This window comes from Odontesthes bonariensis, chromosome 10 (genome assembly GCF_027942865.1).
Source record: "Odontesthes bonariensis isolate fOdoBon6 chromosome 10, fOdoBon6.hap1, whole genome shotgun sequence".
Classification (NCBI taxonomy): Eukaryota; Metazoa; Chordata; class Actinopteri; order Atheriniformes; family Atherinopsidae; genus Odontesthes; species Odontesthes bonariensis.
The window spans coordinates 24308797-24323848 of NC_134515.1; the positions used below are offsets into that span (position 1 = coordinate 24308797).

The following is a 15052-nucleotide window of genomic DNA, read 5'->3' on the forward strand; positions in this document are numbered from 1 at the left end:
ATATATATATATATATATATAAAATAATGATCAACCTTCTGCAACAACTAACTACGAAGACTTGAGCATCTTGACACATGCCCCTTTGGAGAACACAGGGATAAAGAGAGCAGGGAACAACAAATACAAACCACTGGAGAGAAAAGACAGTGAGACATGAAAACGCATTTGTTCAAAGCAACAGCTTCAACATGCAAAATATATTTGAATGGTTTGAACTGTTGAACTGGTTTGAACTGGTAGTCAAAATAAAAGAATAACCCACATTACAAGTCAAAATTGTAGATTTCTTGTGTGAAATAACTGAGCTGATGTTCATAGCCCACTTTCCACCACTGCTCTCACGGAAAACAAAGAAATATAATTTATTTGAGTAATGTTCTAGTTTGAGTTTGTTGAATTCGATTGATATTTGATAGATATTGCGTATGAAAATTCAAATATATGTTTTAGATTTCACCAAAAAAACAACAGAGGAAAAAAAATCAAACCGGACATGACGTAAAGATGTGACGGTGCGGGACCTGAAAATAACGTACACAACAAAGATGGCGTCTCCCGACGGGGTAACAGTGAGTGATTCACACGTGGGTAAAAAGAAGAAGGTAAACACAAATTAATCTTTTGTCAGATCACATAACTGCATAAGGTTCAGTCTTGAGCTAAGATAGACCAACTCATGACTTTTTACGGAAAGCAAACATTGTAGTAGCGGCTTGTTAGTAACTAGTATTAGCCAGCTAACGCTACTAGCATTGGATGTACGGAGTGCTGCTGTACGAGTGGACCGTTTATCTGCGCTTAAAGAAATGTATAAGCTGCCTCGGCACCGAACATCAACGCTGCTAACGTGACACTCTTTTTTACTCTATGACAGCTCCCAGCTCGTTACTGGCAGGAGTCACCGCAAGAGTCAAAAGCTGAAAACAAAAATGGAAAAGAAGGAGAACCGACTGAGCAGGCTGTGCAGCAGGAGGAGCAAAAAGCACAGAAAATTAAGAAAAGGAAGCAAAGAGATGGTCAAGTAGATGGGAAAAAATTCATATCAGGGGTAAGAGAATGACAGTAACCATATGTTAGACAGATCAGTATCACTGATAAGAATACCGGCATCAGTTAACCTGTATCCCATCAGACTGATGGAGAAAAGTGTATGTTCTGACTTTAAAAGCTTTTTATATCCTTGATACCGACAAGCTGGCCCAAATGTCACCAGAACTTACCACCAAACAATATCAGTTGACAATACATTTAATTAGATTAGATTTAAAATTCCATATTTTATGTATTGTCCTTGTTAATCTTCATTCTTTTTTTAGAAATCTGACCCTTTCCCTGGGCCTGCTCCCATTCCAGAAGACAGGTTACAGAAATTCAAAAGGAAAGACAAAATTCAAAAGGTAAAAATCTTTGTGCATGCTGTCTCCGCAAGATGGAATTGGGTTTTGTCCTGTGGCCAACATCTCACACAGATTCCGACTTCTTCTTCCAGCCAAGTCGCCATTATTACAAGCTGAAAGACATGATAGCTCGATCAGAGGAAGCTTCAGAAATGGCCCAGAAACAAGCTGCTCGCTTTGACCTCCTACTCCCAGAGGACGCAGGGTAATTTCCCAGGAAAGATGCAGGCCTGTGCTTCATGTCACAGTACATGCTGTAACGGCAATTAGGTGTTTAAAGCATGCCACTTAAATTCATGTCTCCCTCTAATTCTAGATTTTTAGAAGGAGATGAAGATGAGGACACATGTATTATCTCACAGGAGGATATTTCAGATGCTGTGGACATATCATCTGGAGCAAAGGTGAGGGGGGATCTCTGTCATTTTTTTTACTTGATTTTAACAATCGAATCATATCTTTTATAGCGATTTACATTGTAGCAACTTTGTGTTTGCTTTTACATAAACCTACCCTGCCAAAAAGATGGTCACCAGGTCAGGGCTTCTGATGTCATTCAACTTTTTTGACTTCTGTTGATGTTTTCTCTCTCTTCCTCAACAGTACTTTAATTTCAAACTGTCACAATTTGGGCCTTATCGAGTGGATTACAGCAAGACTGGACGGTCAGTATCGCACTCGCTTTGCTCTCACAGCGTTTCTGTTGTGATTGATTTTATGTGATTCATCTTCGCATTCAAAATCAATACAAAATCCCTCTTTTTTTTTTTTCTTTCCTAGTCACCCATTAGTGACAGTATCTGTTTGTCAGCAAGCTCCTGTTAGATGCGTAGGGTTGTCGCTCCAAGAAAAGCATAAAAAAACTCCCAGTACACTAATTATCCATTCATGTGACTGTTTCCTCTTATGCTGACTGATTAGATCTCCCTTTTGGCTTCTGTAGGCAGTTTAACCTAAAACTTTTCTCTCTTTTTTTTTCTTTTAAATGTATTGCAGCTTATTATTATGTACATTTTTTTTTTCCAGTCACCTGCTGCTCGGTGGGAGGAGAGGCCATGTGGCTTGTATAGACTGGCAGTCCAAACAGCTCATGTGTGAGATAAATGTGATGGAATCCATCAATGATGTAAAGTAAGTTATAACCGTTCACACTGTGCAGCACTATACAGAGACAGGTTTAATTGGAACATCTTCTCCAGACTAAACATGTTTCTGTCTTGATATAGGTGGCTCCATAGTGAGAGTATGTATGCTGTGGCCCAGAAGAAGTGGCTGTATATCTATGACTCCAACGGAATAGAGCTTCATTGTATTCGCAAATTCAATGACGTCCTTCGAATGCAGTTCCTGCCCTACCACTTTTTGCTAGCTACAGCGGTAGGTTGAATTTGCATCTAACTTGGATCTCATATGTCAAGCTGACATTGTCACTGTTTTTGGTGACAAACCCTTATTTGACTTTTCTTGTACCCGTGTCACATGCCTGATCACAAGTTGACTTCAGTAACCTGAAAAGTATTGAAAAACATGCTTATCCAGGGTGGCATAGTGGGTTAAGCAGGCACCCCATATACAGAGGCTACAGTCCTCTCTTCAGCTGGCCCCCGGTTCGAGTCCCGCATCGGGCGGCCCTTTGCTGCATGTCATTCCCCCTGCTTCCTGTCTCTCTTCAACTGTCCTGTCCATTAAAAGCATAAAAGCCCCCCCCCCCCCAAAAAAAAATTGTAAAAAAAAGAAGAAATGAAAAAAATGCTTGTCCAAATCTGAGATGTTTCTTTAAAAAAATAATTTAAAAAAATTTGTATTTATATATATATATTCACAAAGTAAAAACAATAACCGTTAAAGCTTGCAAAACGATAGAGTTCACCCTTTTAAAAGTTTGCCAACATGAATTGGGTCTTTCGACCCCTCTTGATTTTGTCTACAGAGCGCCACAGGCTTCCTGCAGTACCTGGATGTGGCGGTGGGAAAGGAAATAGCAGCCATCTGTACCAAGACTGGTCGACTCGACGTGATGTGCCAGAACCCTTATAATGCCATCATCCACCTTGGCCACCCCAATGGCACAGTCACTCTCTGGTCACCTAATCAGAAGGAAGCCCTCGTCAAGATGCTCTGTCACCAAGGCGGCGTCCGCTCAGTCTCCGTGGACAAGACGGGCACGTGAGTCACATAAAAGATGTGCATAGCTTATATTAGACCGCAAGGATGCTGTCATTTTTTTTTTAAAGCAGGGATGCTTTTTGTTATAATGGGAGTCCACAGCAGCAGTAAGAATACCAAAGTTTAGAAATGATCAGTAGCTTTCCATTCAAGTTAGACAATCAACACAGTTTGCATGCAGTTTCTTCCACGTCGAACAGAGGGCAGCATGTCATCATGGTCCTTTATTTTTATTTATATTTTTTTTTTTGGCAGATACATGGTAACATCTGGCATGGATAAAAAGCTGAAAGTCTATGACATTAGAGCCTTCAAGCCCCTCAAGTCTTACTTCCTTCCTGCTGGAGCTTCATGTTTGTCACTGAGCCAGAGGGGACTGTTGTCTGCAGCCACGGGGGATATTGTCCAGGTCAGTCTCACATACACACACACACACACACACACACACACACACACACTGCAGATCGAATGATGTGTGATGGAAAATCTATCCGGCAAGAGGGAAGTGAATGCATTTTTACAAGGGCAGTCATTTGCTATGTGTGAGTGCAGCTGGATATTTAACATGAGCAGGAAAAGAAATGCATGCACACAGCTGGGATTTTCTGCTGTTAGAGGTCTGTGGTTTGATAGTGTCCTTTTAAAAACACTGTCGTCTTGTGCTTACTTGAACAATGGGAATAGCTCAGAGACAAACTTTTAAATAACACGGGATTGGTATACTAGCAGCTGTGGATTTCAGATCAATTTCACTCCGTCATAAGCTAGATAAGGAAGTTAAAACTAACTGCAATTGCTGAATCATGCCTGAGAAACTCAGTGCTGCAGCGTCTTGCAACAGTTGACTAAATGATCCATAATAGCTGATCAAATTACAGCTCATCCTGTTTATGGTATGAATAAGAGATGGCAAAGATCACAAATCATAGAATTCCAACTACGACTCTGAGGGCTTTGTCAACTTTTGAGGTGTTATATTTTAAAATGATTAGTTACTTAAGCGAGCACTGTACATGTTGGGAACACTAAACAAAATGTATGAAAGTCCATTTTTGTGCAAACCGCTTCCCTGCAGGTGTACAGAGATGTGTGGAGTACCGCCGTCACTAAACCCTACATGGCTCACAGGGTTCGGGGAACAGTGTGGGACCTGCGCTTCTGTCCTTTCGAGGATGTCCTCGGAGTTGGCCACGGAGAGGGTTTCACCAGCATGCTCGTGCCAGGTCAGACATATCAATCAATCTTTATTTATATAGCGCATTTCATACCACAGGCAACTCAATGCGCATATGCTGGCATCAGAGTTCGCGTTAACCGACAATTGTCCGTCATTGACGGATTTTTTTTCAGCTATGACGGAAAAATTTGAAGGCCGTCCGTCATTTTGACGGATTTGACCATTACCATTACCAATAATAAAAAAATAACAATAAAACACACAATTGAAATCATAGGCAAGTTATGACATTTTTCTTACTCTACATAAGTTTCACTGCCGTCACCAACTTTCAATCTGAGCCGCAGCTTTGGTGTTCAGTGGGCCGATACATTGTAGCCAGCTGCGCGAAGGTGTTCTGATAGCTGCCCGTCTGTAACTTTGACAGATGATGAATCATAAAAGTAGCCTACCCGGTAACCTCACACCCGACCTGGTGGTGGCGAGCTCGTGCATATTAATTAGCAATTTATTAGCGATTGATTAGCTGTCATCACGTTCAGAGGCTCTTGCCGGCTTCTTATCGTTTCATTGGGAGACATGTTTCCCGACTTCAGAGCTTTGGCTGAAGTGGCGCTGGTCATTCCAGTCTCCAGCGTCGCAGCTGAGCGTGGGTTCAGCCTTCAGAATAAAATTAAAACCTCAATGAGAAGTCGTCTGTCGGAGGCAAGGACGCAAAATTTAATGACAATCGCCTCGGCAGCAGTCTCAATTGATGCGTTCGATTACACACAAGCGAGCTCCCTATTCAAATCAATGCGGGCCAGAAGGAAGGTTTGAGCTACAACAGGTCAATTGCAGATTACCACTGCAACCATTCTAAGTGGACTGTTCATATTTCACTTCAATTGTTCTAAGTGGACTGTTCGTATTTTCACTACAATTTTCTTCGTTCATCTACGTTATAAAATAACATGTTCATATGCCCAACAGCCGCAATGTTTTTAGCAGCGAAAAAACGAGTTCACAAGTGACCGAACGTCAATCTCTGAAGAAATGCATAAATAAAAAAAATATTAGATAATACACACTTGTTCTGTGAATTATTTTTTAAATGAAAATAAGTCAATAAAACACGAGTTATTATAAGCATTGGGATATAGCCTGTATATTAGCCTACCATTTAAAAGCCTGTATATTACCATTTAAAATAAAATGACGGATAATAATGGACAATGACGGAATTTTTACGACCCTGTCCGTCAAAATGACGGACAGTGAAAAAGTCTAGCACAACCACTGGCTGGCATAGTCATAACTTTTTTCAAATCAGCCACAACAGCAGTTTTACTGCAGCTCCCACAGGGCTCTAGACTAACTTTTTGCACTGGTTGCACTGGTGCGCCTAACTTTTATGCTGGTGCACCTAAGAAAAAAAGTTAGGCGCACCAGTGCAAAAAGTTAGTCTAGAGCCCTGTGGGAGCTGCACCCAAATTTTCAACTGCATTGCATTTAACACCGTAGTTTTACAGGTTCACTTTTTTTATTTATTTTTTTTAAATCGCTGTCCATATAGGCAATATTGACTTGTTATATGATTAACTAGCAATCTGGTCAAAATAAAGTTCTTTATCATGGCTCTAGACTAACTTTTTGCACTGGTTGCACCGGTGCGCCCAACTTTTTTTCTTAGGTGCACCAGCACAAAAGTTAGGTGCACCCAAATTTTCAAACGCATTGCATTTAACACTGCAGTTTTACAGGTTCACTTTATTTATTTATTTATTTTAAAATCGTTGTCCATATATGTCGTGTGTGTTGGTGCTTAAAGTGCTTCACTGACCTGAAATTTAAACTTAAAACATCTCAAGATAAATGAAATAAAAAGAAAATCTAAATTAAAATTGCAAGTGTTTTAAGGGCTTCAGACTGAACATCTCATGGCTCAATGTCTTATGGACTATCCTCCATTGCAGTCACATGCCCCTCGGGTGGCCAACTCCTGTAGTTGGGTTTTTTGTATATATACAAATCAGTATATTCACCGCTGTTCCTCTCCTCAAGATACGGCTGTACACAATGACGCATTCCTTTGTGGCGATATCTGTGTCTCCGTTGATCAGGAATGCCATGTACTCACTGTACATCATTGCTTTATGTCGGGTTTACGTTCAAGCCATTTTTCTTCTGAAGAATTATTTCGGACTTTAACTTAGTGAAGGGAAGTTCTTCTTTTGCAATATGGTAGGCAACGTTAAACTTGATTATCATCTCGGGCTCGTCCGATGATGTGTTTGCTGCTGCCTGCTGCTGAAAGGCAGCGGGGAGAGGGGACACTGAGCAGGTAATGTGTTTCATAGATACGTTGTGCTTTTTCAGCGTTTCAGTTCGAAATGTATTAGAACCAGTCACAAATGCAGTATTTTGCCACACTTTACAGTAAATGCAGTGCATTATATTATCGGCTTTACAGTGTCTTTGTGGAAATGAATGATTTTAAATTGAGACTGGAGACAAGTTGAGTGCATATCCGTTGTAATCGGGAGAAAATTGATAACTTGGATATCAGACTTGGAGATATCAAGTTTGGTTCTGCAATGGACGATCATTGAAAGTTTTGATACATTTTTTTTTTTTCTCCAGTCTGTGTTTAGATAAAAAACTTGTGGCACACTTGTCTGCACACCAAAACTGCTATCAAAAATATATAAATTACTGTCTAAGATGGATGACACAATTTCTTTACCATCCTCAAAATGGGAGGCAGATCTATCCCTCAGTTCTAATTCTAACCATAACTTCTGGCCACAAATATGTTTGAACACCTTCAGAATGACTCGGAATCCTAATTTGCAGCTCATACAATACAAAATCCTTCACAGAACACATTATACAGGACAAAGGATGTTCAGGATGGGTCTAACACACTCAAACATCTGCACACATTGCACATATAACACACCTGATAATTATGCACACACTTTATGGTTTTGTGCGCCTGTCCAGAAGTTTTGGCTTGAGGTCTGTGAGGACCTATCAACATGGCTTAAGTGTAGTATTCCTGCATGCCCCACACTGTGCATACTGGGTGACTTGGACAACATCAACATGGAAATTAACTCCGTACACATGGTCTTCACAGTGCTATGTATCGCAAAGAAAACTATTCTCATGAACTGGAAAGCAAAGAGGAATCTGTGTATTAACCAGTTTAGAAATGTTCTTGTAGATTATATTAGCATGGAAAGAATGTCTGCCTCCTCAAAAGATCAACTGGCTGAATTTCATTCTCTCTGGTCCCCGCTGATTAGCTTTATCACATAGTGGGGGTGGTGTGTTGCTGTCCCGCCGCTCTGGGCGGTCGGTTGTGTGCTGGGGGGGGCTGTGTGGCTTCGGGTTTCTGGTGGTCTCTCGGGTTGCGGGGCCTGGGTTGATCATTGCTGGGGGGGACTGTGTGTCTGGCCTGGTTGGCAGTTTGGGGGACTTGTGGGTGGAGCTGTCATGTCATGTGATGTCCATGATTAATATCACCATCATGCAGACCATGAACACGGTGGCCTCCTAGCTCTCCATATTAGCTTCTTTGTGGTGTTTTTTCTTCTCTCGGGTTTTGTTTTGTTCCGTTTTGGTGTTGAATGTGGCGCTAAACGGCTAACACGTCACTGACGCGGACGGCTGCGGGTGGCGCATCAGTCCCGACTCATGTGCAATGCAGACTGAAACAGCTCCGCTTGGGAAGGACAGTTATCAGAACGAAATTCGAGTAGGACAGTTCTGATAACTGCGTTCTTAGAACTACTCTGTCCGAAAGCGTATATCTCTACGGACCAATCAGAGCTTGCATGTGGCAGTGTTTAAATGGGTCCTGAAGGAAACTCTTGCAAAATAAAAGTTCCGCGTTCAGAAAACTTCCGTACCGTGTGTATTCTGCGTGGAAATGCGCGTACCGAACCGTGACCCCCATACCGTGACGGTTCGGTACGAATACATATACCGTGCCGGCCCTAGCATCAAGGGGAGCTTTACATTCATAAAGCTTCCCTTGGCATAGCAAATGTGTTTAGCATAAAGGGTATTCAGATTACAATTCTGCTGCCATAATGCTGGACAGGACAAGGGTAAAAAAAACAAAAAAACTTGTGGCTTGTTATGGAGCTTTTCAGTGAAGGGTGAAAAATATCTGGAAACATGCGTAGAGGTCAGACTGTTGGGTGTCCGTTCTTTTTTTTCTGTATTCCTTAAACATTCACACTTTTGACAGTTTAACAGGTAACTGCTGGCTCAGCTTGGTTATGCCTTGTGTTTACCCACAGATAAAACAAATGACTAAAACCTGTAACAATGCTCAAGTTTTATTTGGTCCAGCTGTTTTGTGTCCACAAATCGGTTTTCCTTTTTATATCAACAGGTGCAGGAGAGCCTAACTTTGACGGTCTGGATGCAAATCCATACCGTAGTGCAAAGCAGAGGCAGGAGTGGGAGGTCAAAGCCCTGCTTGATAAGATTCAGCCCGAGCTCATCAGCCTTGACCCCACAGAGCTGGGACAAGTCGACAATGCTGCATTTGAGCAGAGGCATCAAGACCGGGTCCAAGCTCTGGTCAGTTTTAAAAAGCATCCTCACAGAAAATGTCATTCACGGTGGAGATCTGCACGTTTTGAACTCGCAGTGGAGAAGCTACTATTCACTCTACTTAAATCATCTTAATCTCTTACAGGGCTTTGACCCTCTTGCCAAAGAAAAATTTGTCCCCAAATTTAAGAAGAAAGGTCGTAGCTCTACTGGTGGTGTCGAAAGGCGCAAGAAGCAAGTGGCTCATGCGGACCAGAGGGTAAGTAGTCCAGAATATGACAAGTTTGATTCCTAATCCTAACGATTACTAAAGAGTCACGTGAGTTTTGATTACCACACAACAAACATGTTTCATTTGAATTCAGCCTGTCTTCATTTTCTTCTGAAGCACGATGTTTCTGCAGTTGTACAGCCCCAACTCCAAAAATGTCATTTAAAACAGAATGAAAACAGCTCATCTCAGGTACCAATATTTTATGCAAAAAAACAAGGAAAACGTCCAGTGTTGAACGTGGGAAATTTTACTAGTTAATAATAAAAACATCAGCTCATCACAAATTGGATTTCTCAGAAAAGTTAAGACGGGGGGTCGGTCGGTGGCGTAGTGGGTTAAGCAGCCGCCCCATGTACAGAGGCTACAGTCCTCGCTGCAGCTGGCCCCGGTTCGAGTCCCGCACCGAGCGGCCCTTTGCTGCATGTCTTCCCCCTCTCTCAGGGGGGCCCCTGCTTCCTGTCTCTCTCCAACTGTCCTATCATTAAAGGCATAAAAAAAGCCCCCCCCAAAAAAAAGTTAAGACGGGAGCGATAGAGGGCTGGAAAAGTCAGAGGTACTCAACAGAAACAGCTGTAGGAAAATGTCTTATTCTGCTAATTGGCAACAGGTCAGTAACATGATTAGAGCACCTTAGAGAGGCAGAGTCTCTGAGAAGTAAAGATGGGCAGAGGTTCAGCAGTCTGCAAAACAAACAAACAAATGTGTCTACAAATTGTGGAGAAATTGTAGAATAATGTTCTTTAACTGATCATTTTTGTAGTGTCCACAGTATCCTTTAGTTTTATTCCTTTGTGTGAATCACTTGGGCTGACTGTACTTTAGACGCTCGTGTTCGTTGTAAAAAGATGGAATGTCCAGAGGATGCGGTTCAAAATAAAGAATGGATTGTGATTGATTTACAACTGATCAAAGAAAAAACTGTAAACAAACTATATCAAGGCTTAAACTAAGACTGTCTGTACGGTCCGCGAGGTCTAAAGACTGTGTGCTTCAGTCAGCCACACCACTAGACTGCAGCACCTTGCTCTTAAGCCCTCTCACCTGCAGGGATCACATAGTCATTAATAAACACACACACCACACGTACCTGTAAACATTGCCAAACTATATTCCAACAAACAAACAAATCTAAATGCAAACTAAGAAATTGGCTCCTACAATTTTGATGATGTTATGTGTTGTAAATGATGGAATATTCAAAGAATCTGGAGAGTTATGAAGGGACACAGACAAAAATCAATACTGGATATTTGTGTGCTTCGGCCCTCGGGTATGAAAACAGTCAGGATTCTGTCCGGGGAATCAGGGCGTGAGCTTAGGAACTCCTCCAGAAATCACTGTGCTATTCTCAAGTGCAAGTTAAAGCTCTATCAACCAAAGAAGAAGCCCCACGCGAACTAGATCTAGTAATGTTGCCGTCTTCTCTGAACCAAAGCTCATTTTAAATGGACTGCTTTAATGACATCTAATTAAATTAACTCAAAGGCCTGCATCTTCAATGGTGTAGAAGTCCATTGGTATTATGGTGTTGTGGAGGAAAAAAAACAGAAGTCATGCATGTCACACAGCACCATACGGGAATCCCCAAAGACAGAAGATTGTTGCACTCCTTTTATGTCTGTTGATAACAATTTTGTGTGTGTGTGTGTGTGTGTGTGTGTGTGTGTGTGTGTGTGTGTCCTGGGTGCATCTTGCACAAACATCTCCTGTTGTTTACCATTAATGCTGAAAATAATATGCACCATGAAACAAAAAACTCCAACAAAGATGACCCAGTACTGTTTAGCAGCTCAAATCCTATATGACAGGGGTCCCCAACCACAAAATCGGGAATTCTTTCATTTCACTCGCTAGATTCTATACTTGGAAACTGCATAGATTGCATTATAGGAGGCCGAATGTGCACGTTTTTTTTTTCAATGATGACTGTCTGTCTGTCATCATATCCTAATTATCCTAATTTGTAAAAGCGTCTGCTAAATGTAATGTCTGTTGAACGTAAAGTACAAAAAAAAAATGAACCCCCGACCGGGCCGCAGGAACAAATTGCAGAACCAAACCGGTCCTTGGTGCTGAAAAGGTTGGGGACCCCTGCTATATGAGTCCCTTTCTCAAGGATCCAGGAACTGGTCTCAGTTCCCAGATGTTTATTGACAGCTGTTAAAAGACGAGCTCAATGCTACATGGGGATGAATATGGCCCCGTCGTTGCTATCAAATTCAAGATGAAGACATATTTCTCATGAATTACTAAAATATCTTACGTTGAGGATTGGTTTTCATTTTTTTACTTGCATATTACACAGTGTCCCACCTTCTCTGGGATTGGGGATGAAGTACAAAAGGAACTAATGGTACACTGAGTCTATAGCAGGTCTTTAGTGTTTTTGTATCCAACTAGTTTTTTCTAGAACACAAATCAAGCCAAGTCCTCAACTGAAAAAAACCTTTTTTCCAGTGAAGCGTAAGGCTGAGAAAAAACGTCTGTTAAGTTTTTCTCCCACAATGTGTGCAGTGCACATCTGATTTCTCGGGTTTTATTCTCCTTGCAGGATGTGATCAAGAAAACTGTAGAGGACAAAGTGAAAATGGAAGAAGAAGAAAAGAAGATGGAGAAGAAGAAGGCAATGCTTTCTAGCCAGAAGTCTGCTCTGGACCGATTCAAAAAATAGAAAAAGACCCTTTGTGCAGCTCAAATGCAGTGACATTCTGTGGGAGTGACCTTTGAACTTTACACAAAAGAAACACTTTTTGGACACGTTAATGCACGGGGGTGACAAAATGCCAGCTGCAGAAGATCCAGATGTTGTGGGCAACCATAGTCTTCTGATGGGAAACGGTTCACACAATCGATGCTAAGTGCAGTTGTTGGTTTGCTCTATTTAATGTCGATAGCCTGAAGCACATCCTGTCGAAATGGGAAGAAAAACACGATGTGCCATAACTAACACTGGTTGTCATCCGAAGTTTTATGATTTGGTTTGTTTTTCATTTGGACCAATAAACACATTTTTCAGAGATCTTTGATTTAGTAAACAAGTTCTTCTTTTCCTTAACTGACTTGTTATGTTTTGAATGAATAAAATGTTCAGCATCAATAGGTCCATGACAACTGCTTTTAATGTCACTGAGCACGAAATACTAGAGCACATGGCGTAGCTTTTAAATAATGAGACAAATGCTGCTGCAATTCAGTTTTAATTAAAAACAAAACTATAATAAATATAAGGTAGAACAAATAATAAGAGGACAACTGAAAAAAACAAAGAAAGAAAGACTCCAACTAAAGGCTGAGGCTAATAGCGCACCTGGAGCTGATAACGTAAGTGGCCGGGTCCTCAGACATTGTGCGGGGGCGGATTATAGTTCTGCGTCTATCGTCTTGACGTGTTGCTTTGCTCTGGTCGCGAACCACTTTTCATGCTATGGTTCTGCAACCTCGGTCTGGCATTTCTCGGGACGCACAGCAGTTTCCCCTCGCGAGAATTTCGGTGGGCGGTGACGAGAACTTCGGCGGCGCCGGCGGAAGTGTTTATCTTTCAAAAAAAAAAAAAAGTGTATGCAAGATATGGATCTGGAGTTGCTCGACATCGAAGAAGAACAGCTTCTTTTATGGGAGTTGGCGAAAATGCAAAGGAGGAAGCCACACAGACAACCGGAAAGGCAAACCGAGGACCAATCACAGCCGCTTTTGTCTGCGCACTTCCAGACAACTTGAGCACCTCAGAGCACTTCCCAACCACCTCAAGGTCCATGTGACAAAGCATCCAGGCTGATGAACAACTCGCCAAACAAATGACCAACTCAGATCAGAGATACGATCCTGTCTTTTTTTCAGATGTTAATAAAATTTGACCCAAAATCATGTGGTTAAAGACAGCATTTAGCCTACCGAACGATTGCAAACCAGAGATCAGTGATTTCATTTTAAAAAAGGGAGAAAAAAAAAGCTAAAGAAATAAAAAAAATTCATCTGATTCGATAGAAAAACAGCAAATGTTATGCTATACGTGCAGAGAAACTACAGCAAGATAAACAAAAGAAGCTCGGCAAGAAATCCGGCTCATATGCTCTGTGAGTGTTGCAAAATGAAGACTGATGATGCATATCGCCTTGGAAACCATGGCCAGAGGGTTGGACCTGAGGTCCGTTTCACGTATGGTTTAGTGAAAACTCTGAGTAGGTTAACCCTGAAATGAGGGAAACCCTGAGTTTTCCGTTTCACAAAGGGAGGTAACTCAACCCCGAGAAAGAGGGGTAACTCTAGCCTGTTTCACAAAGAGAGGTAACTTAACCTCTCGGTCAGTTACCGGAGTAACAGACTCTCTGAACCTAACCTGGTCGGGACCAGGTTTTATTCAAGAAACCTCGAGTTTCTTTCTGTCTCCGCCCTCTTTCAGCCACACACGCCATTTGATTTCCTCATTCATTCAGTCAGCAGAGCGAGTTCTTCTACTTATAGAAGTCCTTTAGGCACAGTAGGAGGCAACTTTTTTCACCAACATGTCCTTCTGACAACGATCCCGTGGATGAAGGTGCAGCATTATTGCGCAGAGAAATAAATATTCGTCGGAGATGGTTATCAGACCGCGCATAGATTTTTGCATTTACAGACAATTATCTTTTTGAGCGGCACCATCAGAATGTGTTGGGACAAAAGAAAAAAAAAGACATAAAAGACAAATAAATATTTGTTTGAATAGGCTTAAAAAAGACATATATAGGCCTATTATATTTTATAAAGGCACTCGTGTCTTGGGGGTGGATTCCCTCAGCCACTTCCCTCGGGTGGTGGCCACCACCCGTTTTACGGGCATCTGCCTTCTTTCTGTTGGCTCAGTAGAAGTCTGTGTTAGTTTAAATAGGCTTAATTATTTAACAGAACATGATATAGATGATGACTCTAAATTGTCCTTCGGAGTGACTGTGAGTGTGTATGGTTGTTTGTCTCGTTTGTCTCTATGTGGCCCTGTGATGGACTGGCGGCCTGTCCAGGGTGTACCCCGCCTCTTGCCCATTAACCGCTGGGATAGGCTCCAGCCCCCCCGCGACCCGACTGACGGATTCAGCGGTGTATAGGTAATGGATGGATGGATGGTATAGATGAGAAGACATAGTTTATGTGTGTGAAAACAGCATTATGTTGGGAATAAAATAACTGCACAGTCAAATAGCCACTTAATATTTACTTTACAGTGTAAAACATGATCAAAATGAGGTACCTCCATGCCGAGGTCTCACCTGTTTGAACAATATTTTTATATTTCATCTTAAACTGCTGCCAAGTGCGCTTCTCCCCCGCGGGATTGCACCTAAATGAAATAAATGAATGGGCTACCATTCAAGCAGTTTCCCTGTAATATTATTGTGATTGCAAAGGACTACATTTAAACTTACACTTTTGCTGCTGCAGCGGTGTTGCACTTATGTCTAAAAACGTATTGAAACTCGCCGTATGAGCGCATTAAGATTTCCAATTCGAGGT

At 41.7% G+C, this 15052-nt stretch overlaps 1 protein-coding gene across 1 annotated transcript; it reads left to right on the forward strand.

Moving 5' to 3' along the window:
* The first annotated feature begins 523 nt into the window (after nt 1-523).
* On the forward strand, nt 524-12587 carry wdr46 (WD repeat domain 46). Its single transcript, XM_075474779.1, has 14 exons — nt 524-605; nt 878-1051; nt 1320-1400; nt 1493-1605; nt 1717-1804; nt 2004-2065; nt 2427-2531; nt 2627-2777; nt 3331-3566; nt 3822-3975; nt 4642-4789; nt 9131-9321; nt 9440-9553; nt 12120-12587. Exons 1-14 carry the CDS (start codon nt 549-551, stop codon nt 12237-12239), a joined length of 1794 nt encoding a protein of 597 aa, XP_075330894.1. The 5' UTR covers nt 524-548; the 3' UTR covers nt 12240-12587.
* Nucleotides 12588-15052: the final 2465 nt, after the last annotated feature.

Excerpts from the sequence above, each read along its gene's own strand:
- wdr46 (XM_075474779.1), top strand. The coding sequence starts at position 549 with ATGGCGTCTCCCGACGGGGTAACAGTGAGTGATTCACACGTGGGTAAA. Across the intron at positions 3,567-3,821 it reads TCCGTGGACAAGACGGGCAC|ATACATGGTAACATCTGGCA; the intron begins GTGAGTCACATA and ends TTTTTTTGGCAG. Across the intron at positions 9,554-12,119 it reads TGGCTCATGCGGACCAGAGG|GATGTGATCAAGAAAACTGT; the intron begins GTAAGTAGTCCA and ends TTCTCCTTGCAG.